This window comes from Esox lucius, chromosome 11, assembly GCF_011004845.1.
Source record: "Esox lucius isolate fEsoLuc1 chromosome 11, fEsoLuc1.pri, whole genome shotgun sequence".
NCBI lineage: Eukaryota > Metazoa > Chordata > Actinopteri > Esociformes > Esocidae > Esox > Esox lucius.
Window position 1 is genome coordinate 10,526,113 of NC_047579.1, and position 27,492 is coordinate 10,553,604.

Here is a 27,492-nt window from a genome sequence, read left to right on the forward strand (position 1 = left end):
CCAATTGGGGAGACCAAACTGGGAAGAGGTGCCTAGAGGCACCACCCTCTGTTCTGTCCTGACTGTGGCCCCAGCCCAGCGCAGAGATGGCTAGGGGCATAGCCAGGACATGACAATAGCAAAACAAAAATAGTAAGTAACAGGCAAAAGTCACCCTGCCCGCATTTTTTCATTATTTGTTTTAATTAAAATAGAACCACTGTTAAATTTCACAATGTGAAATAGAATAACCCTTTATCATTCTGATTTTTGCGTCTGTGCTTGTGACCAACAGATACTGGATGAACAGAAAAGCCCACATCTGTGTGCATTTGCAATCACAAAAATAAACACCGGCAAAGACATTTTGTACGACTACGGAGGGCCCAACTGTCCATGGCGATTTATTTTTACACATTTTGTTCCATTCAACTTATCTCAGGGATTTCATCAAGTAATAAGGATTTCTTTCATCGACTAATATTGTAAATACGCTTTGCAAACGGGCATCTTTTAAAGGTATTGTTAAAACCCAAAATGTGGAGTGGCCCTGATATGGTGCCGTCTGAAATAAGGGTGGGGATGAAAGCAGGTAGAGAGAATGTGGGATGTGAAGTCCACCCTTGAAGAACAACTGTTAAGGCACACTAGTTGTTTGACCCCAATGTTGGCAATAAATCTAATAAATACAATAAACAATAGAAACAGAGAGAAAGGATGTTAGGCGTGCCTGGCTGTACACTCAAATGGTTATGGGATGACTAATCTAACCATCAGTCAAGGTTTACACTTGCTGCAGTTTGAGTTAATATATATCACGTCAATGGAACCTTTTATTTTAAATACTGTCTATGATACAAATTTGAATTAATTAATTTCATGTTGTAAATGTCATTTGTTTTAGAAAACCACTTGTTCCTCTTGCGACAACAACATGAAAAAAAGGTAAATGAATATGGGGGTCTCTTCTTCTATCTGTATCACTATAGTAATTTTTCCCAGTTTTGTTTTGTATACTGCTTCATGGTTTGTATGTTTCATTTTGTATTTATGTATATAATCTTATAGATTTTTAGCATTTAAGGAATCCCAATGGAAGAACTAATTAGAAAATCTTGACTGCAAACCCGGCGTTATGAAGATTGATGACCTTGTTTTCAAAGATCGCAAATAGATGCAATGCCACAGACATTTTCCCAGGGCTTTTTCACAACTGCCTTGTGGCAGTGAAACAAGTTGACAAGCGTATTTCCAAAAACATTACTGGTGTTCAACTTTACAAGCAGAGCATCTTTTGCAACCACTTGCCATGTTGGAAGACACCTACTTTGCCTATTTCGTCACCCCTCTCTGTGTACAGTCTGAGCGAACTGATTGAAAACAAGGATTTTCCTGAGAGACAAAGCCTGACCGAGCATCGAAGGCTGGGGATATGCCAGGAGTTATTGCACAGAGATCTGAAGCCTGAAAATATTTTGTTTGGTAAGAAACTATGCATGAAACAGCCTGTAATATGCATTTTGATAGTTTTCATGTAATTGTGTGGGTTGTTTTAAGTGATATGTATGATTAAGAATAATTTCACTTATTCTACAGATGATTATTATGAACAATAATCTGTACATCGCTGACTTTAGAGCAAGCAGAAAACTGGATCTGGCACAAACCAATTTGTTTTCTCAAATGAGTGGATCTTTTTCTTGGTCTAGTTATGAGGATGTTGGAGGCCTAAAATACAAGTACAGAAAGGAATCCGATATCCAAGTAAGTTGAGCTTGAAAGTGTTTATTTAAATGTACATTATTATAGTATTTTAGGATATTTCGACTAGGAGTTTGAATTTCTCAAAAATATATTTTTATTCTGTACAGTTTTGCTAGTTAAGTAATGAAGAGTGGGTTCCCACAATGAGCTTTTTAGTGACTGTGAGTGAACATTATTTTAAATGATCCATTACATTTTAGGTAGCTGGGTTCTTGGTGCATTACATCCTGACCGATGGGCAACATCCCTATCAAACCATGACGCCACACTCCTGTGATCCAGTATCAAAATATCAGAACAAGCAACTTCACTCTTCAATGTGAAGAAAAATGGATGAATCAAACCAATATTATTACCAGAATGCTGAATAGATCTTTTAAAGAGCGTCCCAACATTGAAGAATGCCTTGAGGCTCTCACATGTAAGTGTCAAAAATAACTCTTCATATCATAGATACAATGTATAAGGCTACATCATTTTTTTCAAGTTAATATAAAGTTTTATGGATTGCAAAAGTGTTATACTCAAATCACTTCTATGGAAATGATGCATGCAATTCTAATGTATTTACATGTTTCACATATCAGCCTGATTATACTGGACCCACAAACATATCTGGCAATGAGAATAGAAATAAAGTAAGTCAGCTCAATATTGTGCACTAACATAACATTAAAAAGAAATAATGCAAAAAGGAAATCTATACCCTACATCTAATTCAAACAATGTCTTGTATGTCATTGTGGATTAATTCATATGTTTACCACTATGGAATTTCCTGAAATAGTTATTACAAGATTACCAAGATTATATCCATATTGCCCACCCCTACTTTCCATTGTATAATATTTGACACCTGCATATTCTGACCGAATTTTTAAATATATCTGGACTCAAAGAATTGAAAATACTTTAAAATTGTGATAAATACAATGAGGCATGTTGGCAACATAAACACATGTCAGAAAATGACTCAAATCAGGCATTTGATGTGAGGATTGTTGCAATGGTTTTTCTCTTTTTTGTTACAGGACAGATCCCACTACAGCAAATTGCTGTCCCCAAACACCAGATGAAATGGACATCTCAATAAGTATTGTCAGTGATCAGGCAGAGATTACTGGCAATGACCTGATGGATGCATGTTCTCCCACTGAAGAGGAACAATCTTTGTGTGAAATGGTAATTAGGGTTTAATTACATAATCGGAGATGGTGAAAAATGCATATGATAACTAAGGAAAACAGTATTTCAGTTAGAAATGTATTCTGCTTTTATATACAAATTAATAAATATATTGTTTCTCTATTTGAGACCACTGAGCAAGAACTTTCCATTTCCCTGGACATGTCAAAAGGAAGAAATAGCAGCAGAAAAGGAAATAATCCAAGGAAAACCACCTTCAAAAACCCCAAAAGCAATGGCAGACAATATCAAAGTGAAAATATCCTGAAACTCGGAACATCAGAGAATCTATGACAAGAAGAACTACCTTTACTGTGAGAAGCCTTTTGCAAAAATCACAAGACATCTGAAGCTGAAGCATTCTACCAACTTTGAAGTGGCTAAGGCAGTTGCAATGAGGAAAGGAACACAAGCAAAATCTTGCATTCAGCAAAATAAGAAACATGGGGAACTACCACCATAACCGTTCTGTCCTCTGGGAAAGGACAAATCATACCAAAAAGGCAAACAACCTTTCCATCAACAGCAACAGACTATCTGCCTTGCAAGTTTTGCTTTGCTATGTATGTCAAAACAGACCTCTGGGGGCATCAAAAGTGTTGCAAACTACAAGTGGTGAAGTCTGACATGCTTATCATTTCACTGGGAGGGAGAATGTTCCTCAAAAAAGGAAAAGTTGGACGACATCAGGCAGACATCAGGAATAATATGAGAGAACTGGCAAAACTTATCGTGGCAAGGAAAATGGACAAAGACATTGTCTTTTTGAAGGATTTGATCAACCCAGGAAAGTTCAACACAGTCATTGAAATGGAATGGACAACACGTCATCCAATGCACTGAAAACACTATTAAAAACAATGGAACAGCCCCCAAATCCTGCCTCTATCAGAGGACATGAAGAAGCTCCAGAATCATTTGAAATACCTCGAGCAATTCAACAAAAAAGCTCTCATTGACCATCCTTCACAAAGGTCATGGAGTGAACTCTCTAAAGTCACGCTGACACAGCTGATTTTATTAAATCGTTGCCATGAAGGAGAAGTTTCTAGAATGGAAATCAACACATATCTGCAGGGAAACAGCGTATGCAAGATGACATTCTGGAGAGTCTGCCACCTTTTGAAAAAGAGTTGTGTCAGAAACATCCACAAAATGTATAAAACATGTCGCCGAAGTTCACAGCTCCTTAACCTGCAAACGCATGAACTAGACCAACTGACAACTTTCATGGGACATGATATCGAGGTCCACAGAGTTTTACAGACTCCCTGAAGAAACCCTCCAAATGGCAAAAGTGAGCAGACTTCTTTTTGCCCTGCAAGATGGAATGGGCAAATTCAAAGGAAAATCCCTGGAAGAAATAACACCCAACATCAACTGTAAGTAAAAGATTTAAAGAATGCATCTACTTGTTTTAAAATACTTTAACTCATAATGGGAAACAATATATACCTTTTTGCTTTTAAGTATTCATTTTAGGGCTGCCAAGGCAGCCCTGTGTGACTTCCACCCATCCACCCCGACAGCACTGAGACTAATTACTCTACTATGATGGATCCCAGGGCAGCATCAGTATGATGTAACCAGGCAATTCATGAAGAAATCTAACAGATGGGAAGTTCAAGTCCCTATGAGACAACATGGTAGAATGAAGGGATGTCTTCAATAAGAAAGAGTGTAACAATAATACAGTGGGAATGAATGGTGGATCAGAGGGGTGGAATGAAGATTAGTTCTAATGTGTGATATACAGTTTGGTCTGGAATTAATTGTACACTGAAACAAGTTTTGTTATTTGGGCTTTTTGGTTTACCAAAATATATTCAAGTTACAGTTAAATAATTTATATGGGCTTAAAGTGAAAACTCTCACCTATAATCTGAGGGTATTCACATCCAAATTCCAAAGGGTTTAGGAATTACACCTCTTCAATACGTAGTCCCCCTTTTTCCCAAGGGACCAAACGTAATTAGACAATTGACTCAAAAGCTGTGTCATGGAAAGGTGTGGGCTCTTCCTTTGTTATTTCTTCATCAATTAAGCAGGTAAAAGGTCTGGATTTGATTCCATGTGTGGCATTAGCATTTGGGAGTGGTTTCTGTGAACCCACAACATGAGGTAAAAGAAGTTCTCAATGCAAGTGAAACAGCCCATCCTTACACTGCAAAAATCCATCAGAAAGATAGCAGGAAGATTAGGAGTGGCCAAATCAACAGTTTGGTTCACTCTGGTAACACCCTGGTGAGCTCTGAACCACAAAAAGCCTGGCGCCTCACTTCACAGATGGATAACGACCCAAAACGTACTGCGAAAGCAGCCCAGGAGGTTTTTAAGGCATAGAAGTGGAATATTTGGCAATGGCCAAGTCAATCACCTAATCACAACCCATTCAAGCATGCATTTCACTTGCTGAAGACAATAACTTAAGGCAGAAAGACCCAAGAACAAACAACTGAAGACAGCTGCAGTAAAGGCCTGGCAAAGCATCACAAAGGAGAAAACACTGTGTTTGGTGATGTCCATGCGTTCCAGACATCAAGCAGTCATTTCCTGCAAATTATTCTCAACAAAGTCTTAAAAATGAACATTTTATTTATGATTGTGTTTATTTGTCCAATGAAATGAGCCCCTGAAATCAGAGAGAAAATGGTTGCAATTCCTAAATGCTGAAGTTCGCACTTCAATTGCCTCTCGGTTTTTTCATTTCAAACCATTTTGGTGGCGTACAGAGCCAAAATATTGAAAATGGCATTAGTGTCCAAATATTTCCAGACATAACTGTACTTGGACTAACAGAAAGTTAGGAATGTTTTTAATTTTTCATGGGTGTCCTGTTAGTTATGGCACGCTTCCTTCCAGGCCTGCTGGGATGTCTGATGGGGTTTAGTCTTTACCAGGGATGGAGGCTTGGACCTACTGGCAGCTCAGAGTGGGTGGAGGTGGGAACACAGAGGTTTGTATTCCCCTTTTGTTGTGTTGTCCCTCTTGTCTTTGTCATGTTTATTGTTGTGTTGTCAGTTACCCCAGTCTCCTACATTGTGGATCCTTCAACATAGAGAGCTTCTCCACTCCCGTATCCTTCAGGTCATTGTTACTCAGAACCAATTCTTTCAGGTGTGATGGGTTTGACATTATTGTACTCTCAAAGCAGTTTTGCAGGTTTTGATCCCTGGCAACAACCCCAGAAGAATTCAGTAACACAAAGACCAGAGCTGACCACTGTGCAGGTGACAGTTCTTTTCTGGAGATACATCCTGAACTTAGGTATCTTTGGATATCCTCCACTAGAGAATGGTCATTCAGTTCATTTAGAAAGTGGAACAGTTTGATGCACCTCTCTGAAGAGGGATTCTCACAGATCTTCTCCTTGATGTACTGGATTGTTTCTTTATGGCTTTGTAAGCAGCTTCTGGTCTTTGTCACTAGACCTCGTAAATGCTTTTAATTTGACTCCAGTGAGAGGCCCAGAAGGAAGCGGAGGAAAAGGTCCAGGTGTCCAGTCTTACTCTGGAAGGCTTCATCCACAGCAGACTTGTAAAATGCTACTTCAGACTTTTTTCGGAACCACAATGAAATGTTCCTGATGGGTGATTGTTGTTCATCCATTCGATTTTTATTTTTGTTGTTGAATGAGAGAAACACATGTACAGCAGCTAAAAACTCCTGAATGCTCAGATGGACAAAGCAGAACACCTTGTCCTGGTTCAGCCCACATTCCCCTTTAAAGATCTGTGTACAGACTCCTGAGTACACTGATGCTTCATTAATGTAAGTAGTTTGTGAACTAATTATCAACTCTGTTCAGGTTTTCAGGCTGTCTGGTCACAGAGGAAGGCTTTGCTTCTCTGGTCTCAGCTCTGAAGTCAAACCCCTCACACCTGAAAGAACTGGATCTGAGCTACAATCACCCAGGAGACTCAGGAGTCAGACTGCTCTCTGCTGGACTGGAGGATCCACACTGGAGACTGGAGAAACTCAAGTAGGTCCGGTAGATGTTTTCTGAATTGGTAATCAGTAATGTAGTATAAAGTTGTCATGCTGTTTGGCATAATGTAATATGTGCCAAATACAGACCCCTTTTGTAGCATGAACACAGTTTCAAAGTCAAAGTACTAATATGATATCAAGCTGCATAATTTTGAATTTCAGGAACACAAATGTTTTATTTAAATATGACTGCACCGTAATGTTAATATGTTCTGTCTTAGTTTACACTAGTAAAAACCACACCATCAAGGTTTTAAATCCTGAGCAAGTGTATCTGTGTAGCCTATTTAGAGTGACTACAGTGAGGGAAAAAAGTATTTGATCCCCTGCTGATTTAGTACGTTTGCCCAATTACAAAGACATGATCAGTCTATAATTTTAATGGTAAGTTTATTTGAACAGTGAGACACAGAATAACAACAAAAAAATACATAAAAATGCATGTCAAAAATGTTATAAGTTGATTTGCATTTTAATGATAGAAATAAGTATTCAACCCCTCTGCAAAATTGTGGTTTTGAGGCTGAACCTTCAGCTCCCTCCTCAGATTTTCTATGGGATTAAGGTCTGGAGACTGGCTAGGCCACTCCAGGACCTTAATGTGCTTCTTCTTGAGCCACTCCTTTGTTGCCTTGGCCGTGTGTTTTGGGTCATTGTCGTGCTGGAATATCCATCCACAACCCATTTTCAATGCCCTGGCTGAGGAAAGGAGGTTCTCACACAAGATTTGACGGTACATGGCCCCGTCCATCGTCCCTTTGATGCGGTGAAGTTGTCCTGTCCCCTTAGCAGAACCCCCCCCCCCCCCCAAAGCATAATGTTTCCACCTCCATGTTTGACGGTGGGGATGGTGTTCTTGGGTTCATAGGCAGCATTCCTCCTCCTCCAAACACATCAAGTTGAGTTGATGCCAAGAGATTGATTTTTGTCTCATCTGACCACAACATTTTCACCCAGTTCTCCTCTGAATCATTCAGAAGTTAATTGACAAACTTCAGATGGACCTGTACATGTGCTTTCTTGAGCAGGGGGACCTTGTGGACACTGCAGGATTTCAGTGCTTCACAGTGTAGTGTGTTACCAATTGTTTTCTTGGTGACTATGGTCCCAGCTGCCTTGAGATCATTGACAAGTGTTCTGGGCTGATTCCTCACCGTTCTCAGGATCATTGCAACTCCACGAGGTGAAATCTTGCATGGAGCCCCTGACTGAGGGAGATGGACAGTTCTCCTGAACAGATCCTAATATCCACCAGAACTCTTTAATTTTAGGCTTCCTATTATGTAGCTGGGTTGTAGCCAGCAATGTTTTTGTCTGTCCTCAACATCAGGCTGTGACTGTTACAGGAGGCGAACACAGGACCTGTTGCTCCAGAGCCTGCGTCTCTAACCACTACGCTATTTAACAAGGGTCGGTCGGTCAATCAATCAGTCAGTGACATTCGCTCTTATAGGCCGGCTCCGCTTACGCGGTCCAGCAGATAAAATTAAATGACCCCAGTTCAAAAGTCTACATAGCCTTAGTTCTTAATCTGAGCACCAATGACGCGGGGGCTCGTCAATTAAGTTTATTCGCTGCTCCGTAACTGTAGAAGTCCGATGCTTCATTCGTCTTCAATGTGAAAAGGGCTATTCTGCTGCAAATAACAACGTCTCGTTTGTGTACTTTCGTCAATCAGAAGCACAACGGTCGCAATCACAAAACCGCTAGTTGACGCGTCGGCGTGTCCCGGTCACACATTTTTATTCATTGCTCCGGAACTGTAGAAGTTAGAGGCTTCATTTCATTCCCACGGGAACAACGACATTCCGCTGCAAAAAACAATGTCTCATTTGTGTACTTTCGTAAACCAGAAGCCCCGCAATCGTGATCACAAAATCTATAGTCCTTCAGGATTCCAGCAGCAGCCAAACTAATTATACTTGATTTTATTCTGTTGTTTAGAAGTCTACAATACATAAACCAGTCACAGACTGCGGTAAAACAACCAATGGGAAGTCTATCCATGTCACCCCCCTCCCCAAAAGAGAGAGAGAGTGAGCGCGCCAATGGGGAGAGGCGTGTGTCGCACTTACCATGCTCCCAATAAAGTCATTATGCACTTGGATTGCCTTGAAGACGCATGAAGACAGTGAATATCCACGGCGAAAGAAGTGGAATAAATGATTATGGAGAGTGAGGATAGTGAAAATGGGTCTGAACATTCAGACGATGAAAAGTATCAGGATGGAATTGACCCATTTGTAAAATAGGGTAAGTGTAGCATGAATGCTATTCTACGATAATGTTTATTATTATTTTGCATTGATTTAGTAGAATTACTAGGCCTATATGATAACTTGACATAACGGTACGGTAGCCAGTGGTCAAATATGTCACTTGTGGATATAACCATCAAAGGAAGACTGGACACATCCCTGTTCTAATCTCCACCACTTCCAGATATGGCACATGTAGGGAATCAATACAAAATAAAGGCACCCCCTATTCAAGATACCCCATAAAAAATAAACAAGAAGCCAGGCAAGCCCTGTTCACCTGGCCTGCAATAGATCAATGACAGCGTGCAGTCTTTTGTAATAGTTGTCTATGAGGCTCCAAATTCTTGCAGGTGTTATAGCTGCCCATTTGTCCTGGCCAAATGCCTCCAGGTCATGCAAAGTCTTTGGTTGTCTTGCATGAGCCGCACATCTGAGATCTCCCATGAGTGGCTTGATGATATTAAGGTCAGGAGACTGTGATGGTCACTCCAGATCTGCTGTAACCACTGGAGGGTCAACTTGGCCTTGTGCTTAGGGTCATTGTCGTCCTGGAAAATCCAAGAGCGTCCCATGCACAGCTTTCATGCAGAAGAATGCAAATTGTCTGCCAGTATTTTCTGATAACATGCTGCATTCATCTTGCCATACATTTTTAAATGATCCCCTGTGCCTTTAGAGCTCACCCCCCTACAAAACATCAGAGAGCCACCACCATGCTTCACAGTGGGGATGGTATTCTGTACACTATAGGCCTTGTTGGCCCCTCCTCAAAGCGCTTAAGGTTGTGACCATAAAGCTCTGTTTTGGTCTTGTCACTCCAACAGAACAATTCTTCTGGCAGTTTTGGCTGAAAACTTTTTTGTCTACCTGACCTTGGCTTGGTATCAAGAGATCCCTGAATTTTCTACATCTTAAAAGTGATTGAACAGTACTGACTGGCATTTGCACGTCTTTTGATATCTTTTTGTATCCTTTTCCATCTTTATAAAGTTCCATTACCTTGTTACACAGGTGTTTGGACAGTTCTTTTCTGCTCCCCAATGGCTCAGTATCTAGCCTGTTCATTGCATCCACATGAGCTGACAAACTCATTGACTGTTCATACACAGACACTAATTGGAGTTTAAAAAGCCACAGGTGTGGGAACCTTTAATAGCCATTTTAACCTGTGTGTTTCATCTTGTGTGTGTCATCTTGTGTGTGTCATCTTGTGTGTGTATGGTGGTTGTGAGGGGTTGTGTGCGTGAGGTTTTTTTTGTGTGATGTGTGTCTGTTATGGGGGAACTGGGTTGTGTACAATGTATGTATGTGTGTTTGTCTTGCAGGTTTGTAAGGTGTGTGTGTGTTGTGATGGCAATTCCATCAATTAGACCTCTTAAAGGAGGAAGTACAGAGACAAGATTCTCTTGGCACAATTTAACCATTTATTATTTGCAAATAAAGAGACGCGTCAAATGCTCACAAACAACCATCCAAGGAGTCTCTAACTTAATACATGAACAGTCCCTATTTATTACAGTTAAAAGAGGTGAGGTAAGTTATTTCCCATCTGTCTCGTGTCACATAGGTTTAACCCAAAGGGCGGGCTGTCCCCCCACCTTATCCTTCCTGCCATAATGTTTACTGTTGTGTTTACCTAAAGAAGACAATGGCTCCTACTTCCCCCCAAGGATCACATTCCTGAGGAACAAAAGGACTGACACTCTTCTTGGTCTAGTCAGGAGAACATGGTCAAAGTACCTAACAATCCTCTGATATCATACAGACATGTGTGTCACAATTAAAGTATAGATTTACATACCAAGCAATAGAAAGACAGACATTTCTCAAATGTCCATTAGTTCAAAATGTCCATAACAGTGTGTGTGTTAGACCGAATGTGTGTCACCAAATGACAGTCTTCTCATCTGCTTTTTCCACAGTATGGATCATGGTGGAGAATGGAGGTTGAAATCAGGACTGCAGAAATGTAAGTAATTTATTATACAGAACACATATACAGCTGGTGTGTATGTGTTCATGTGTTTGTGTGTGTTTTGTCTGAGTGTCTTAATATCCAGTTCATGACAATAAAGAAATAAAACATGGATGTGTGTGTATAATATGAATGATGATGATGTGTAATATTGTGTCTTGGTCTCATCCATCAGATGTCTGTGATCTCACACTGGACCCAAACACAGTAAACAGAAAACTCTCTCTGTCTGAGGAGAACAAAAAGGTGACATGGAGGAGAGAGAAGCAGCCGTATCCTGATCACCCAGAGAGATCTGACTTCTGGCCACAGGTGTTGTGTAGAGAGGGTCTGTCTGGACGCTGTTACTGGGAGGTAGAGTGGAGTGGGAGAGTGGCTGAGGTAGGAGTGACATATAAAGGAATCAACAGGAGAGGAAGGGGTGATGACTGTTGTCTTGGATACAATGACAAGTCCTGGAGTCTGTACTGTCATGGTAACAGTTACTCAGTCAGACACAATAATAAGATAACTGACATACCTGTCACCTCCTCAGACTCCCACAGAGTAGGAGTGTATCTGGACTGGCCAGCCGGCACTCTGTCCTTCTACAGGGTCTCCTCTGACACACTGACCCACCTGTACACATTCAACACCACATTCACTGAGCCCCTCTATCCAGGGTTTAGGGTTTATTCTGACTCCTCAGTGTCTCTGTGTCAGATGGTCTCTGTGTCAAACACAACATGATGTTTCACTCTAATCATGGTCAAATTCAGTAGGACACTGTAGTAAAACACTGACAATAACTCTCTAGTACTGAGTAAATATATCATATGATTGATCTTGATTAAACACCACTGAAGATGTAACCTGTAAACTAGAGTCACTAATCAATAGAATGAATCACCACACTGGTCTGTAAAACCATATACTGAGCCCCTCTATCCAGGGTTTAGGGTTTATTCTGACTCCTCAGTGTCTCTGTGTCAGGAGGTCCCTGTGTCAAACACAACATGATGTTTCACTCTAATCATTGTCATTTTCAGTTGGACACACTGAGAATAACTCTTTAGTACAGAGTTAATATATCACATGAATGTAAATAAACCTGAAGATGTAACCTGTAAACAAGAGTCATTTATCAATAAAATGAATCACCACACTGGTCTGTAAAGCCTTCTCATTTAGAAATCATTAATCTGGTTGTTATTGTGTGTGTGTCTGTGTCTGTTTGTGTGTGTAAAATAGTTTACTAAACACAGACCATCTAAGCCATTGGATTGATGTGACAGTTAACCGTCCAACAACAGAAACAACAGAAAGAGAACAATGTAGCACACGAGCAAGTAAGCAAGTTCATTTATATAGCAGAATTCATACATCGAAGCAATTCAATGTGCTTTGCAAAGAAAAATATATGAAAGTACAATAACAAATGCTCAAATGAAAACATGAAAACAAATGAAAACATCATAATAGGAAAAAATACAATAAGAAAACATAATAAAACACATAAAAACATAGGAAGCTATAAGGCTGAACAGTGTGGTTAAGTTTAAGTGCTCAGTCATAGGCACGTGAGAAGTGTTTTTAACCTGGATTTAAAAATGGATATGTTTGGGGCACGTCTAAGATCTTCTGGTAGTTTATTCCAGTTGTGTACAGCATAAGTGCTAAACGCAGCTTCTCCATGTTTAGTTTGGACTCTGGGCTCTACTAGCTGACCTGTGTTCATGGATCTAAGAGCCTCGGTTTATATTCTGCAAACATCAGAAATGTATTCAGGTCCTAAACCATTCAGAGATTTATAAACTAAAAGCACCACTTTGAAATCTATTCTGTAACTGACTGGAAGCCAGTGCAAAGATTTAAGAACCAGAGTGATGTGTTCTGTTCTCTTGGTCCTGGTTAACATTCTAGCAGCAGCATTCTGAATGAGCTGCAGCTGTTTTACAGTCTTTTTTGGGAGTTAAGAGGCCATTACAGTACTCAACCCTACTAGAGATCAAAGCATGGATGAGCTTCTCTTGGTCTTTTTGGGACACCAAGCCTTTGATTCTGGCTATATTTTTTAGATGATAGAATGCTGTTTTGGTGACCGCTTTGATATGACTGTTTAATGTGAGGTCTATCAGAACACCAAGATTACGCACTTGATCCCTGGTTTTAAGGGCCCGAGAATCCAGCTCTTTACTTAATACTTGTTCTTTTATTTTTGTTGCCTAACACAATAATCCAGTTATTTATATGTTCTATACAGTGACACAGATCTATGGTCTACAGTGTCAAATGCTGCACTGAGATCTAATAGAACCAGAACTGTTATTTTATCAGAATCAGTATTCAGCCTTATATCATTTAAAACTTTAATCAGGGCGGTTTCAGTACTGTGGTGAGGTCAGAAACCTGATTGAAATTTGTCTAAGAGTTTGCTTGAGGTCACAAAATTGCTGAGTTGATTGGTAAAATAATAGAGAACCTGTTTGAGTCAAGGGAGAGATTGATTCGGTTATTCATTGGATTATTGCTGCATCGTGTTGTGGAAATTCTTGAACTGATGTATACTTGGTCCTATACATGTATAAATGGGTTACTTGTTAAAGGTACCGAGTCCCCTTGTTCAAATTAGAAAAGGAATGTGGGGAATCTGTGTCCCGGCGGTGGTACGTCCTGAACAAAGATTAAAGGTGTCCGGCAGAAATCAGACCCAGCATGACATACCATACCACCACCACCATACCATCATCTTCCGCTTATCCGGGGCCGGGTCGCGGGGGCAGCAGTCTAAGCAGGGATGCCCAGACTTCCCTCTCCCCAGACACTTCCTCTAGCTCTTCCGGGGGGACACCGAGGCGTTCCCAGGCCAGCCGGGAGACATAATCCCTCCAGCGTGTCCTAGGTCTTCCCCGGGGTCTCCTCCCGGTGGGACGGGACCGGAACACCTTCCCAGGAAGGCGTTCCGGAGGCATCCGAAAAAGATGCCCAAGCCACCTCAGCTGACCCCTCTCGATGTGGAGGAGCAGCGGCTCTACTCTGAGCTCCTCCCGGGTGACCGAGCTTCTAACCCTATCTCTAAGGGATTGCCCAGCCACCCTGCGGAGAAAGCTCATTTCGGCCGCCTGTATCCGGGATCTACCCTATGCTCATGACCATAGGTGAGAGTAAGAACGTAGATTGACTGGTAAATCGAGAGCTTCGCCTTGCGGCTCAGCTCTTTCTTCACCACGACAGACCGATACATCGACTGCATTACTGCAGAAGCTGCACCGATCCGTCTGTCAATCTCCCGTTCCATCCTTCCCTCACTCGTGAACAAGACCCCTAGATACTTAAACTCCTCCACTTGAGGCAGGCACTCTCCACCAACCTGAAGTGGGCAAGCCACCCTTTTCCGACTGAGGACCATGGCCTCGGATTTGGAGGTACTGATTCTCATCCCCACTGCTTCACACTCGGCTGCAAACCGTCCCGGTGCATGCTGAAGGTCCTGGTTAGAAGGGGCCAACATGACAACATCATCTGCAAAGAGCAGAGACGAAATCGTGTGGTCCCCAAACCTGACACCCTCCGGCCCCTGGCTGCTCCTAGAAATTCATGTCCATAAAAATTACGAACAGAACCAGTGACAAAGGGCAGCCCTGCCGGAGTCCAACATGCACTGGGAACAAGTCTGACTTACTGCCGGCAATGCGGACCAAGCTCCTGCTTCGGTTGTACAGGGACCTGACAGCCCTTAGCAAAGGACCCAGGACCCCACATTCCCCAAGCACCCTCCACAAGATGCCGCGAGGGACACAGTCGAATGCCTTCTCCAAATCCACAAAACACATGTGGATTGGTTGGGCAAACTCCCATGAACCCTCCAACACCCCGTAGAGGGTATAGAGCTGGTCCAGTGTTCCACGGCCCGGACGAAAACCACACTGTTCCTCCTGAATCCGAGGTTCTACTAAAATACTTAGAAATAACCCCAGATTAATGAAACAATTGCACATCTTCAACGTAAAGGCTAAAAAGTAGACTCGAAGTACAGTTGACATACACTCAAGTTGAAGTTATTAAAACAAATGTTTCAACCACTCCACAGATTTCATGTTAACATTCCATACTTTTGGCAAGTTGGTTAGAAAATCTGGTTTGTGCGTGACACAAGTAATTTGTCCAACAATTGTTTACAGACAGATTATTTTACACTAAATCACAATTCTAGTGGGTCGTACATACACTAAGTTGACTGTGCCTTAAAAACAGCTTAGAAAATTCCAGAAAATTATGTGAAGGCTTTAGAAGCTAATTGGTATCATTTGATTCAATTGGAGATGTGTACCTGGGGATGTATTTCAAGGCCTACTTTCTAAAGAAATCAGCAAAGACCTCAAAACTAATTATTAGATCGGCTGCTGTTTTTCTAATGATGTTACCCTACTTGACAAATGCATGTCACCTTACCTTAACACCTTACCTGTAAATCATTGTTGTGTCAGTTAAAACATGTACAAAATTAAAGAGCCAAATGAACAGCTCCATTCACCAGTGTGAATTGGTTTCCAGCGTTCACCATAAAGAGCCGCTCGTTCATCACTAGTCAGGCTTGTTATTATTTGTAGAAAACTAAGGGCTGGCATCACAGACACAGATTAAGGCTAATCTAGGACTAAAAAATCAATTTCAATAGAAAACTCCACTGAGCTTTTTTAGTCTTAGACTAGGCTTAATCTGTGTCTCTGAAACCGGCCCTTCAAGTCTGTGTTTGAGGATTTGGAAGTATTTTTCTCCCTAAAATGTAAGCAAAAACACACCGAAGTGTCCTCAGACTGATCAATATAGACCTCCTGGAAAGTGGACAACTGCAACTGCTGACAAAAATGTCTACTTTAAACTTGCAAGAGGAAAACATTTTGATACTAGAGAAAATATTGCTCAAAGGTTGGGAAATGTTGAACCCAAGAGTCTAATTACAGATATGTTTTGTTATTTTCACCCTCACCTGTGTTCCTGATCACTGTCCCTATTTAATTACAGACACCTGTGTGTTGTTAGTACCTTCACCTGTGTTCCTGATCACTGCCCCTATTTAATTACAGACACCTGCTTGTTGTTAGTACCCTCACCTGTGTTTCTGGTCACTGTCCCTATTTAATTACAGAGGCCTGTTTGTTATTATTAACCTCACCTGTGTTCCTGTTCACTGTTCCAATTTAAGTTATTTATTTTGTTTGTCTTGTCAGTCTTTGTTTTGGCCCAAATATAACATTGTTGTAGTATTTGTGACTTAGTTATTTTATTACACTTCCTCAGTTCTCCCAGGGCATGTGTCCTGATTCATTGTTACAACCCCAAAACACACAAACACAACCAATTTGTCACACACATAATACACAACACCTCAAACACACACATTAAACACCCCAGTAGTTAATATAGGATGGCTTCTGTCACTTTTGGATAATTGATTGACAGTAGGTGGGACTTCCGGTTTGTGGGTGGGACTTCCTGTATGATGTATGTTCCGGGGTGGGACTTCCGGCGTGACGTGTGTTCTGGGGTGGTACTTCCTGTGTGATGTATTTTAGGGGTTGTAAATTCCTGTATGATGTATGCATGTCCGGGTGATGAAATAGGGTATGGGGGTGTGCCGTTTGTAATTTATGGTGGCTTTGATGTTTAACAATAGGGCTCCAGGGTTCTGGGAATGTTAAATTCACAAGACATTCAATGTTAAGATAATTAACAATAAGTCAGATGTTTAACAATAGGGTGCCAGGGCCCGGGAATGTTAAATTCCCAAGGCATAAGATGTTATGATATATTATGGAATGTTTAATCCCACAGGCAAATTATGTCCCGCCTACTGTCAATTAATCATCCAGAAGTGACAGAAGCCACCCTATATTACATACTCACCCTTTCCCCCAATACACATCCCACATAATCTACCTTTTCAATGGTATGGGGTCAGTTAGAAATGTCCCTGTTCTCAAAAGGCCCTTGCTGGCCTTTTAGACATTGTTGCAAAGAAAAATACATAACTCAGACTGGCCAATTAAAAGAAAAAATGAAGATGGGCAAAAGAACCCAGACACTGGACATGTATTTTTGGAAAAAAAATTATGGACAGGCAACTATGGACAGAGGTGTTCGGATCACAAAGAAAAACATTAATGAGACCAAATGATAAGTGCTTGGCGCTATCTGTCAAGCATGGTGTAAACTGTGTTCAAGCTATCCAAAAGGAGAACAGATAGGCAGGTCTGTATTTGACACATAATGCATAAAACTTGACAACTTTATACAACCTTACTGATTACTGATAGAGAAACCATCTACAGGACCTACTTGAGTTTCTCCAGTCTCCAGTGTGGATCCTCCAGTCCAGCAGAGAGTAGTCTGACTCCCAAGTCTCCTGGATGATTGTAGCTCAGATCCAGCTCTTTCAGGTGTGAGGGGTTTGACTTCAGAGCTGAGACCAGAGAAGCACAGCCTTCCTCTGTGACCAGACAGCCTGACAGCCTGCAGAGAATCAATCATGACTTTACAAACGGCTTCTGCAATTAAAATCTTCCTTGTGTAGATTCTATAAAACAAGTTATATTTTTTTCAAAATTCCATGATATCCATTACATTTCTTGTGATGTAAAACCTCCATATAAACAACCTAGTAGTGGGGTGCAAGTGGGTCAACTTTCTTCAACTGCCACCGCATATACAAAAAGTATTGTACCCAGAATCCCTGTGGATACAATGAGTACCCCTAGTGGTCCAACCTGCCCTTTATCCAAAAACAAATTCTGACCCTCTGCCTGACTGCACTGTTGATTTAACCACTGGGCTGTGGGTTATGAGACAACCAGCACATTACCAGAGTTGGGGAGTAGCGGATTACAAAAAAAAAACAGTAACTGTAATCCGTTACGTTACCAACAAAATATTGTAATCATAGCATAGCATAGCATAGCATCATCTTCCGCTTATCCGGGGCCGGGTCGCGGGGGCAGCAGTCTAAGCAGGGATGCCCAGACTTCCCTCTCCCCAGACACTTCCTCCAGCTCTTCCGGGGGGACACCGAGGCGTTCTCAGGCCAGCCGGGAGACATAGTCCCTCCAGCGTGTCCTAGGTCTTCCCCGGGGTCTCTTCCCGGTGGGACGGGACCGGAACACCTTCCCAGGAAGGCGTTCCGGAGGCATCTGAAACAGATGCCCAAGCCACCTCAGCTGACCCCTCTCGATGTGGAGGAGCAGCGGCTCTACTCTGAGCTCCTCCCGGGTGACCGAGCTTCTCACCCTATCTCTAAGGGATCGCCCAGCCACCCTGCGGAGAAAGCTCATTTCGGCCGCCTGTATCCGGGATCTTGTCCTTTCGGTCATGACCCAAAGCTCATGACCATAGGTGAGAGTAGGAACGTAGATTGACCGGTAAACCGGTAAATTTCTTCACCACGACAGACCGATACATCGACCGCATTACAGCAGAAGCTGCACTGATCCGTCTGTCAATCTCCCGTTCCATCCTTCCCTCACTCGTGAACAGGACCCCTAGATACTTAAACTCCTCCACTTGAGGCAGGCACTCTCCACCAACCTGAAGTGGGCAAGCCACCCTTTTCCGACTGAGGACCATGGCCTCGGATTTGGAGGTACTGATTTTCATCCCCACCACTTCACACTCGGCTGCAAACCGTCCAAGTGCATGCTGAAGGTCCTGGCTTGAAGGGGCCAACACGACAACATCATCCGCAAAGAGCAGAGACGAAATCGTGTGGTCCCCAAACCTGACACCCTCCGGCCCCTGGCTGCGCCTAGAAATTCTGTCCATAAATATTACGAACAGAACCGGTGACAAAGGGCAGCCCTGCCGGAGTCCAACATGCACAGGGAACAAGTCTGACTTACTGCCGGCAATGCGGACCAAGCTCCTGCTTCGGTCGTACAGGGACCTGACAGCCCTTAGCAAAGGACCCAGGACCCCATATTCCCGAAGCACTCTCCACAGGATGCCGCGAGGGACACAGTCGAATGCCTTCTCCAAATCCACAAAACACATGTGGACTGGTTGGGCAAACTCCCATGAACCCTCCATCACCCTGTAGAGGGTATAGAGCTGGTCCAGTGTTCCACGGCCTGGACGAAAACCACACTGTTCCTCCTGAATCCGAGGTTCTACTATCGGCCGTATTCTCCTCTCCAGAACCCTGGCATAGACTTTCCCGGGGAGGCTGAGAAGTGTGATCCCCCTATAGTTGGAACACACCCTCCGGTCCCCCTTCTTAAAAAGAGGGACCACCACCCCGGTCTGCCATCCCAGAGGCACTGTCCCCGACTGCCACGCGATGTTGCACAGGCGTGTCAACCAAGACAGCCCCACAACATCCAGAGACTTGAGGTACTCAGGGCGGATCTCATCCACCCCCGGTGCCTTGCCACCGAGGAGTTTCTTAACCACCTCGGTGACTTCAGCCCGGGTGATGGACGAGTCCACCTCTGAGCCCTCATCCTCTGCTTCCTCAATGGAAGACGTGACGGCGGGATTGAGGAGATCCTCGAAGTACTCCTTCCACCGCCCGACGACATCCCCATTTGAGGTCAACAGCTGCCCACCTCTACTGTAAACAGCGTTGGTAGGGCACTGTTTCCCTCTCCTGAGGCGTTGGATGGTTTGCCAGAATCTCTTCGAGGCCAGCCGATAGTCCTTCTCCATGGCCTCACCGAACTCCTCCCAGGCCCGAGTTTTTGCCTCCACAACCACCCGGGCTGCAGCCCGCTTGGCCTGTCGGTACCCGTCAGCTGCGTCAGGAGTCCCACAAGCCAACCAGGCCTGATAGGACTCCTTCTTCAGCTTGACGGCATCCCTTACTTCCGGTGTCCACCACCGGGTTCGGGGATTGCCGCCTCGACAGGCACCGGAGACCTTACGGCCACAGCTCCGAGCGGCCGCTTCGACAATGGCGGTGGAGAACATGGTCCACTCGGACTCAATATCTCCAACCTCCCTCGGGATCCAGTCGAAGCTCTGCCGGAGGTGGGAGTTAAAGATCTCTCTGACAGGAGACTCGGCCAGACGTTCCCAGCAGACCCTTACAGTACACTTGGGCCTGCCGAGTCTGTCCAGCTTCCTCCCCCGCCATCGGATCCAACTCACAACCAGGTGGTGATCAGTTGACAGCTCCGCCCCTCTCTTCACCTGAGTGTCCAAGACATGTGGCCGCAGGTCAGATGAAACGACAACAAAGTCGATCATCGACCTGCGGCCTAGGGTGTCCTGGTGCCACGTGCACTGATGGACACCCTAATGCTTGAACATGGTGTTCGTTATGGACAAACTGTGACTAGCACAGAAGTCCAATAACTGAACACCGCTCGGGTTCAGATCAGGGGGGCCGTTCCTCCCAATCACGCCCCTCCAGGTGTCACTGTCGAGTCCCCAGTCGGAGCACTTTCCAGCACCCCTCCCAGAGACTCCAAGAAGGTTGGGTACTCTGCACTGCCGTTCGGCCCGTAGGCACAAACAACAGTGAGAGACCTATCCCCGACCCGTAGGCGCAGTGAAACGACCCTCTCGTTCACCGGGGTAAACTCCAACACATGGCGGCAGAGCTGGGGAGCTATAAGCAAACCCACACCAGCCCGCCGCCTCTCACCATGGGCAACTCCAGAGTGGTGAAGAGTCCATCCTCTCTCAAGGAGTGTGGTTCCAGAGCCCAAGCCGTGCGTAGAGGTGATCCCGACTACCTCTAGTCGGAACCTCTCAACCTCACACACGATCTCAGGCTCCTTCCCCGCTAGCGAGGTGACATTCCACGTCCCTAGAGCTAGTTTCCGTGTCCGGGGATCGGGTTGTCTAGGCCCCCGCCTTCGACTGCCGCCCGATCCTCTCTGCACCGGCCCCTTATGGTCCCTCCTGTGGGTGGTGAGCCCACGGGAGGGCGGCCCCATGTCGCCCGTTCGGGCTGGGCCCGGCCGGGCCCCATGGGGAAAGGCCCGGCCACCAGGCGCTCGCGAACGAGCCCCAACCCCGGGCCTGGCTCCAGGGTGGGGCCCCGGCTGCGCCATATTGTAATCAGATTACAGATAATTTTGAAACAATTTATGATTACTTTTGGATTTCTTCAAATGAAAAATAATATGTGCTCAAAATAATTTCTGACACGTATTTTTGAGTTTATTATTTCTTTATTTGAACCAAAATATGAATTGTATGCCCCAATTGTGTGTGTGAGATCATCATGCGCGCAAAGGTGGACGCGCATAACCAGCGCTAGTTTAAATTGCTCCTGTTTTGGTTGGTTGGAAGGCTGGTAAAGACAGAGTATATCTTCGATATTATTAGCTGAGTCATATAAAATTACGCATATTCTCAGAACAATAATAGACCATAGGCCTACCTGGTGTTATATATTTTTCAAGTTTCAAGGTTTATTTGTCAAATGCACCCGACAACACAGCCAGGACGAGTAGGACCGAATAACTTTTACAGGAATTGTTAAATAGAGTAGGCAACTATTTGTTAGATAGCTGTAAAATATGGAATATATTGAATTTACCACGACATTTGAAGAGAAAAGGTGTGTTGTGAAGCACTCTGCCAAAGGATGATTATTTGTATTTGACACAGCCACATCAACTCCGTCCATACAGGTAGGCCATGTGATTCTGCTTGCTTTGCATCTCTGAATATTGTGTTCATTAGTTGCTTACGTCATTTACTTTAAGCTAAGAGTGCAGGTTAATAATCACAGTTTATTTCTGTCATTTTCATTTTGAAAATCCATCACTGGTGGCCATAATAATCGCAGGTTATGTTCGCGTGGGTAAATCTTATTTCTATGCGGGTGTTCACGATTGCACACATGCATTTGCGTGCGTGGGATTTCTACAACATTTTGACAATGTTGGTTGTGGAGCAAATCATCAACTACTGCAGATTTAGTTTATGCGCTAAAACCTACGGATATCTTAATTTTTATATACAACAATGGCAATACCCTTTTCGAATAATTGCCTTTTTTTTTTTTTTTTAAGCAATTAAAAACATGAATAAAACAAATAACAGAACAAGCTAAAGCGTCATTAGATTTTGGGTTATGTTCAGATAAAAAGTCAGATTCTGGAAGATTTATTGGATAAATTGCAATGACTGAATATCTGACAGACCTTTGGCATGTAATGTAGAGATGTAGCCGAATCATATTGAAGTAAAAACCCATTTCCAAAGGCACTGTAGCCTACACAACCCATAACATAAAATACGAATTCCGGATTCGGCCAGCTATGTAAACTCTAACATTGATTGATCCCGCAAAAGATGTTAAGTTGGTTATAGGCTATTCCTGTTTGTTTTCCAATGCCTCTTAATATGAAAGTAATCTCAAAAACATCAGATTACGTTACTGAGTTTGAGTAATCAAAAAGTGACATTACTGATTACAAATGTGGACAGGTAACTAGTAACTGTAACAGATTACAGTTGAAACATAAGATGCAGAATTCTGTGTTTATGTCTGGATTCTGTAAATCCATCCATGATCATGATGCTGAAATTATAGGGCCCTACCTGTGTGATGAAATCAAATCCGTCAATAGGAAAGATAATTCGGTTTAACAGATTAGTTCTGTTGTGGTGTCGTCATGTTTATTGATGTGTTGTCAGTTGTGTTGTTGTTATTAAAACTCACTTCAGAGTCTCCAGTCTACATTGTGGATCCTTCAGCAGAGCAGAGAGCTCCACCACTCCTAAATCCTTCAGTTCATTGTAACTCAGATCCAGTTCCTTCAGGTGTGAGGGGTTTGACTTCAGAGCTGAGACCAGAGAAGCACAGCCTTCCTCAGTGATTCCACAACCTGACAGTCTGGAGAGAGATTATCATCATGTCACAAACAGAAAAATAGTTAAGAATAACATTAGAATAGCCTCTATAGATTACATCGTTGTAATATCATCTCTACCTTAGGGCAAAGCTGACATTCCCTATTTATGACACTAGAATATATCTTGTGTGTATGTGTGTGTTTATGGTGAGGGGGGATCATTTTCATGACTGTACTTACAGAGCAGTTCTACAGGTTTTGATCACAGGCAGCAACCCCAGAAGACCTTTCTCTGATGTACAGTATTTCTTCAGGTCAAACACATCAATCTCCTCTTCTGAAGTCAGTAACACAAAGACCAGAGCTGACCACTGTGCAGGTGACAGTTCTTCTCTGGAGAGACTTCCTGAACTCAGGTATCTTTGGATGTCATCTACTAGAGAATGGTCATTCAGTTCATTCAGACAGTGGAACAGATTGATGCACCTCTCTGAAGAGGGATTCTCTCTGATCTTCTTCTTGATGTACTTGACTGTTTCTTCATGGCTCTGTGAGCTGCTTCTAGTCTTTGTAAGTAGACCCCTTAAATGCTTCTGATTTGACTCCAGTGAGAGACCCAGAAGGAAGCGGAGGAAAAGGTCCAGGTGTCCAGTCTTACTCTGGAAGGCTTCATCCACAGCAGCCTTGTAGAATGTGACTTCAAGCTTGTCACTGATCTGCACTGAAACATTCCCTTTGGATAAAAGTTGTTCATCCATTAGATTTTGATTGTTGTTTTTGAATGAGAGAAACACATAGACTGCAGCTAGAAACTCCTGAATGCTCAGATGGACAAAGCAGAACACCTTGTCCTGGTACAGCCCACATTCCTCTTTAAAGATCTGTGTACAGACTCCTGAGTACACTGATGCTTCATTGATATCAATGCCACACTCTTTCAGGTCTTCTTCATAGAAAATCAGATTGCCTTTCTGTAGCTGTTCAAAAGCCAGTTTTCCCAGTGTCAGAATGCTCTCTTTACTCCAATGTGGATCTGTCTCTTTTTTCCCATCATACTTTACATTTCTGTGTGTGGACTGAAACACAAGGAAGTGTGAGTACATGTCTGTTAGAGTCTTGGGCAGCTCTCCTTTATCATCTGTAGTCAACATGTGCTCAAGGATTGTAGCTACGATCCAACAGAAGACTGGTATGTGACACATGATGTGGAGGCTCCTTGATGTCTTTATATGTGAGATGATTCTGCTGGCCAGGTCCTCATCACTGAATCTCTTCCTGAAGTACTCCTCTTTCTGGGGGTCATTGAACCCTCTGACCTCTGTCACATGGTCAACACACCATGAGGGGATCTGATTGGCTGCTGCAGGTCTGGTAGTTATTCAGAGGAGAGCAGAGGGAAGCAGATTTCCCTTGATGAGGTTTGTCAGCAGCACATCCACTGAGGTTGACTCTGTCACATCACAACAGCTCTTGTTGTTCTGGAAGTCAAGGGGCAGTCGGCACTCATCCAGACCAACAAAGATGAATACAACTTTATATTTGTTGTAGTTAGAGATTCTTGCTTTTCTGGTTTCAATTGAGAAATGATTGATGAGTTGAATCAAACTGAGTTCTCCCCCCTTTATCAAATTAAGCTCCCTGAAAGGTAGTGAAAATACAAATTGGACATCCTGATTGGCTTTTCCTTCAGCCCAGTCCAGAATGAACTTCTGCACAGAGACTGTTTTTCCAATTCCAGCGACTCCCTTTGTCATCACAGTTCTGATAGGTTTGTCTTGTCCAGGTAAGGGTTTGATGATGTCATTACATTTGATTGCTGTCCCTGGTCTTGCTTGTTTTCTAGTTGCAGTCTCAATCTGTCTCACCTCATGTTCATTATTGACCTCTCCCTTTCCACCCTCTGTGATGTAGAGCTCTGTGTAGATCTTATTGAGAAGTGTTGGGTTCCCTTGTTTAGCAATACCCTCAAATAAGCACTGAAACTTCTTCTTCAGGTTATGTTTGTGTTCACGACAAATCACAGCAGGCTGACCTGAATGAAGAAATAATACAGACTATTATGTCTTTAAACAATGACAGTATTGTAGGACTGAGTTATAATGTATACATATATTAAGTTCATTTTCTTTCTATAATTCAAATAAAAAAGTGACACCTTAATATATTCTAGATTCATTACACATGAAGTAAAATATTTCAAGCCTTTTTTGTTTTAATTTTCATGATTATGGCTTACAGCTCATGAAAATCCTAAATCTAGTATATCAAAATATTATAGAAAATATACAATACAGAAAAGTCGATACAGAAAAGCTCTATTCAGCAATTCAACTCCCAGATCCTTCAGTACACACAACCACAATCATGTGGAAGACTGCTGACTTGACAGTTGTCCAGAAGACACTCATTGACACCCTTCACGAGGAGGGTAAGACACAGAAGGTCATGACTGCATGGGCTGGCTTTTTGCAGAGTGCTGTTTGAAAGCATATTCATGGATTGTTGACTAAAAGGGAAAAGTGTGGTAGGAAAAGGTGCACAAGCAACTGGGATGACCGCAGCCTTTTTGTCATTTTGTCACGCATTAACAACATGTCAAGTTTGAATATTTCATTAGACACCATTTACCATTGTGTTAAACTGAGTAACGTTTCTTATTAAGTTTTCCTCCACTACAAATAGCATCTATGAACTTCATGGCTTTTTCCCCTGGCCATTTTAACAGCATATTAGCCATTTGTGAATGACATTGATTGTCACGTCCTGGCTGTGCCCCTATCCATCTCTGCGCTGGCCGGATAGCGACACAGAGGAGGAGGAGAACCCCTACCGTCCCCTGGGGCACCCCGGGCAAACACCGTGTCTTTTCAGCGTCCCACGCTGCCCAGGAGCCGCAGCCAACGCCCCGCGCTGCCCGGGAGCCGCAGCCAGCACCCCCTGCTGCCTGCTCCTCCGCCGGCTGTTGGCCCTCCGCCGGCTCCCCCGTCTCCTGCTCCTCCGCCAGCCCCTGCTCCTCTGCTGGCTCTCCCGCAGGCTCCTGACCCTCCGCCGGCTCCCCCGGCTCCTGCTCCTCCGCCGGCTCCTGCTCCTCCGCCGGCTCCTGACCCTCCGCAGGCTCCCCCGTCTCCTGCTCCTCCGCCAGCCCCTGCTCCTCTGCCGGCTCTCCCGCAGGCTCCTGACCCTCCGCCGGCTCCCCCAGCTCCTGCTCCTCCGCCGGCTCCTGACCCTCCGCAGGCTCCCCCATCTCCTGCTCCTCCGCCGGCTCCTGTTCCACCGCCGGCTCTTCCGCCGGCTCCTGACACTCCGCCGGTTCCCCAGGCTCCTGCTCCTCCGCCGGCTCCTGTTCTTCCGCCGGCTTCTGACCCTCCGCCGGTTCCCCCGTCTCCTGCTCCTCTGCCGGCTGCTGTCCCTCCGCCGGCTGTTGATTCTTCGCCGGCTCCTTCGTCGGCTCCTCCACCGGCTCCTGCTCCTCTGCTGGCTGCTGGCCCTCCGCCGGCTCCCCTGTTTCCTGCTCCTCCGCCGGCTGCTGGCCCTCCGCCGGCTCCCCTGTTTCCTGCTCCTCCGCCGGCTGCTGACCCACCGCCGGCTCTCCTGCCGGCTCCTGTCCCTCTGCCGGCTCTCCCGTCTCCCGGCCCTCGGCCTCCCCGGCCTGTCCCTGTGGCTCCGCCTCCCTGGCCTGTACCGGCAGCTCCGGGTGCTGAGCCTCCGCCTGTCCGGATGTTGTCGTCTCGGTCTTGCGGTCGGGAGCCCGCACCTTTGGGGGGGGGGGGTACTGTCACGTCCTGGCTGTGCCCCTAGCCATCTCTGCGCTGGGCTCGGGGCATAGCCAGGACAGGACAGGAGGTGGCATCTAGCCACCTCTAATCCTTTTTGGTTTCCCCAATTGGAGGCAGGTGTTGGTTATTGCCTCCAATTGGGGACCCTATTTAAGTTCAGTGTGATGGCCATGTGGGTGTGGTTCATTTTGGTTTTGTCCTGTTGAAGTTAACCCACATCACTGGTTGCTGCTTTTTGTTTTGTTTGAGTTTTGCTTTTCAATAAAAGATGGATTATCTACATTATCTATACTCTGCGCCTGTGTCCTTCTCCTACCACGACCGTGACATTGATACTAAACTACTGTATCAATATATGTGATGATAACAGACTTTTTCGTCAAGTGAAAAGACAAGATATTTGTGAAGTCAACACATCTGTGTCCATCCTGAACAAATCCTTAATTCAAAATCCACCTAGAAATAGTAGCATTATAACAGAAACTGTTTCATTTTAGGCTTCTATATAATGTAGCTACTGAAGATTGTAGCCAGCCAAGTTTTTGTCTATCCTGAATAAAATCCTCTTTTGACACTGGCCATTTTAACAGCTAATTATACATTTGTGAATGACAATGATACAGTATCTACACTGAACAAAAGAAAAAATGCAACACTTTTGTTTTTAAGACTTTCTCTATGTACACAAAAGGCCTAATTCTCTCAAATATTGTTCACAAATCTGTCTATATCTGTGTCAGTGAGCACTTTTCCTTTGCCGAGATAATCCATTCACCTCA

The 27,492-nt window shown here is 43.9% G+C and overlaps 1 protein-coding gene and 1 pseudogene across 1 annotated transcript; both read right to left on the minus strand.

Annotated features, from left to right (window-relative positions):
* LOC114834060 overlaps nt 1–27,492 on the minus strand; it is a 202,607-nt pseudogene that overhangs the window by 158,400 nt on the left and 16,715 nt on the right.
* Nucleotides 17,440–23,695, minus strand: LOC117595328 (ribonuclease inhibitor-like). The gene is made up of 3 exons (XM_034295560.1): nt 23,178–23,695; nt 22,805–22,978; nt 17,440–17,646 (listed from the first exon to the last, which is right to left on the minus strand). Exons 1-3 carry the CDS (start codon nt 23,693–23,695, stop codon nt 17,469–17,471), a joined length of 870 nt encoding a protein of 289 aa, XP_034151451.1. The 3' UTR covers nt 17,440–17,468.

Bases quoted from the DNA above. Each gene is read 5' to 3' on its own strand.
- LOC117595328 (XM_034295560.1), bottom strand. From the start codon at position 23,695: ATGGATGAACAACTTTTATCCAAAGGGAATGTTTCAGTGCAGATCAGT. The intron at 22,979-23,177 runs GTAAGTACAGTC...ATCTCTCTCCAG, and splicing joins AAAACCTGTAGAACTGCTCT to ACTGTCAGGTTGTGGAATCA. The intron at 17,647-22,804 runs GTGAGTTTTAAT...GATTCTCTGCAG, and splicing joins TGTAGACTGGAGACTCTGAA to GCTGTCAGGCTGTCTGGTCA.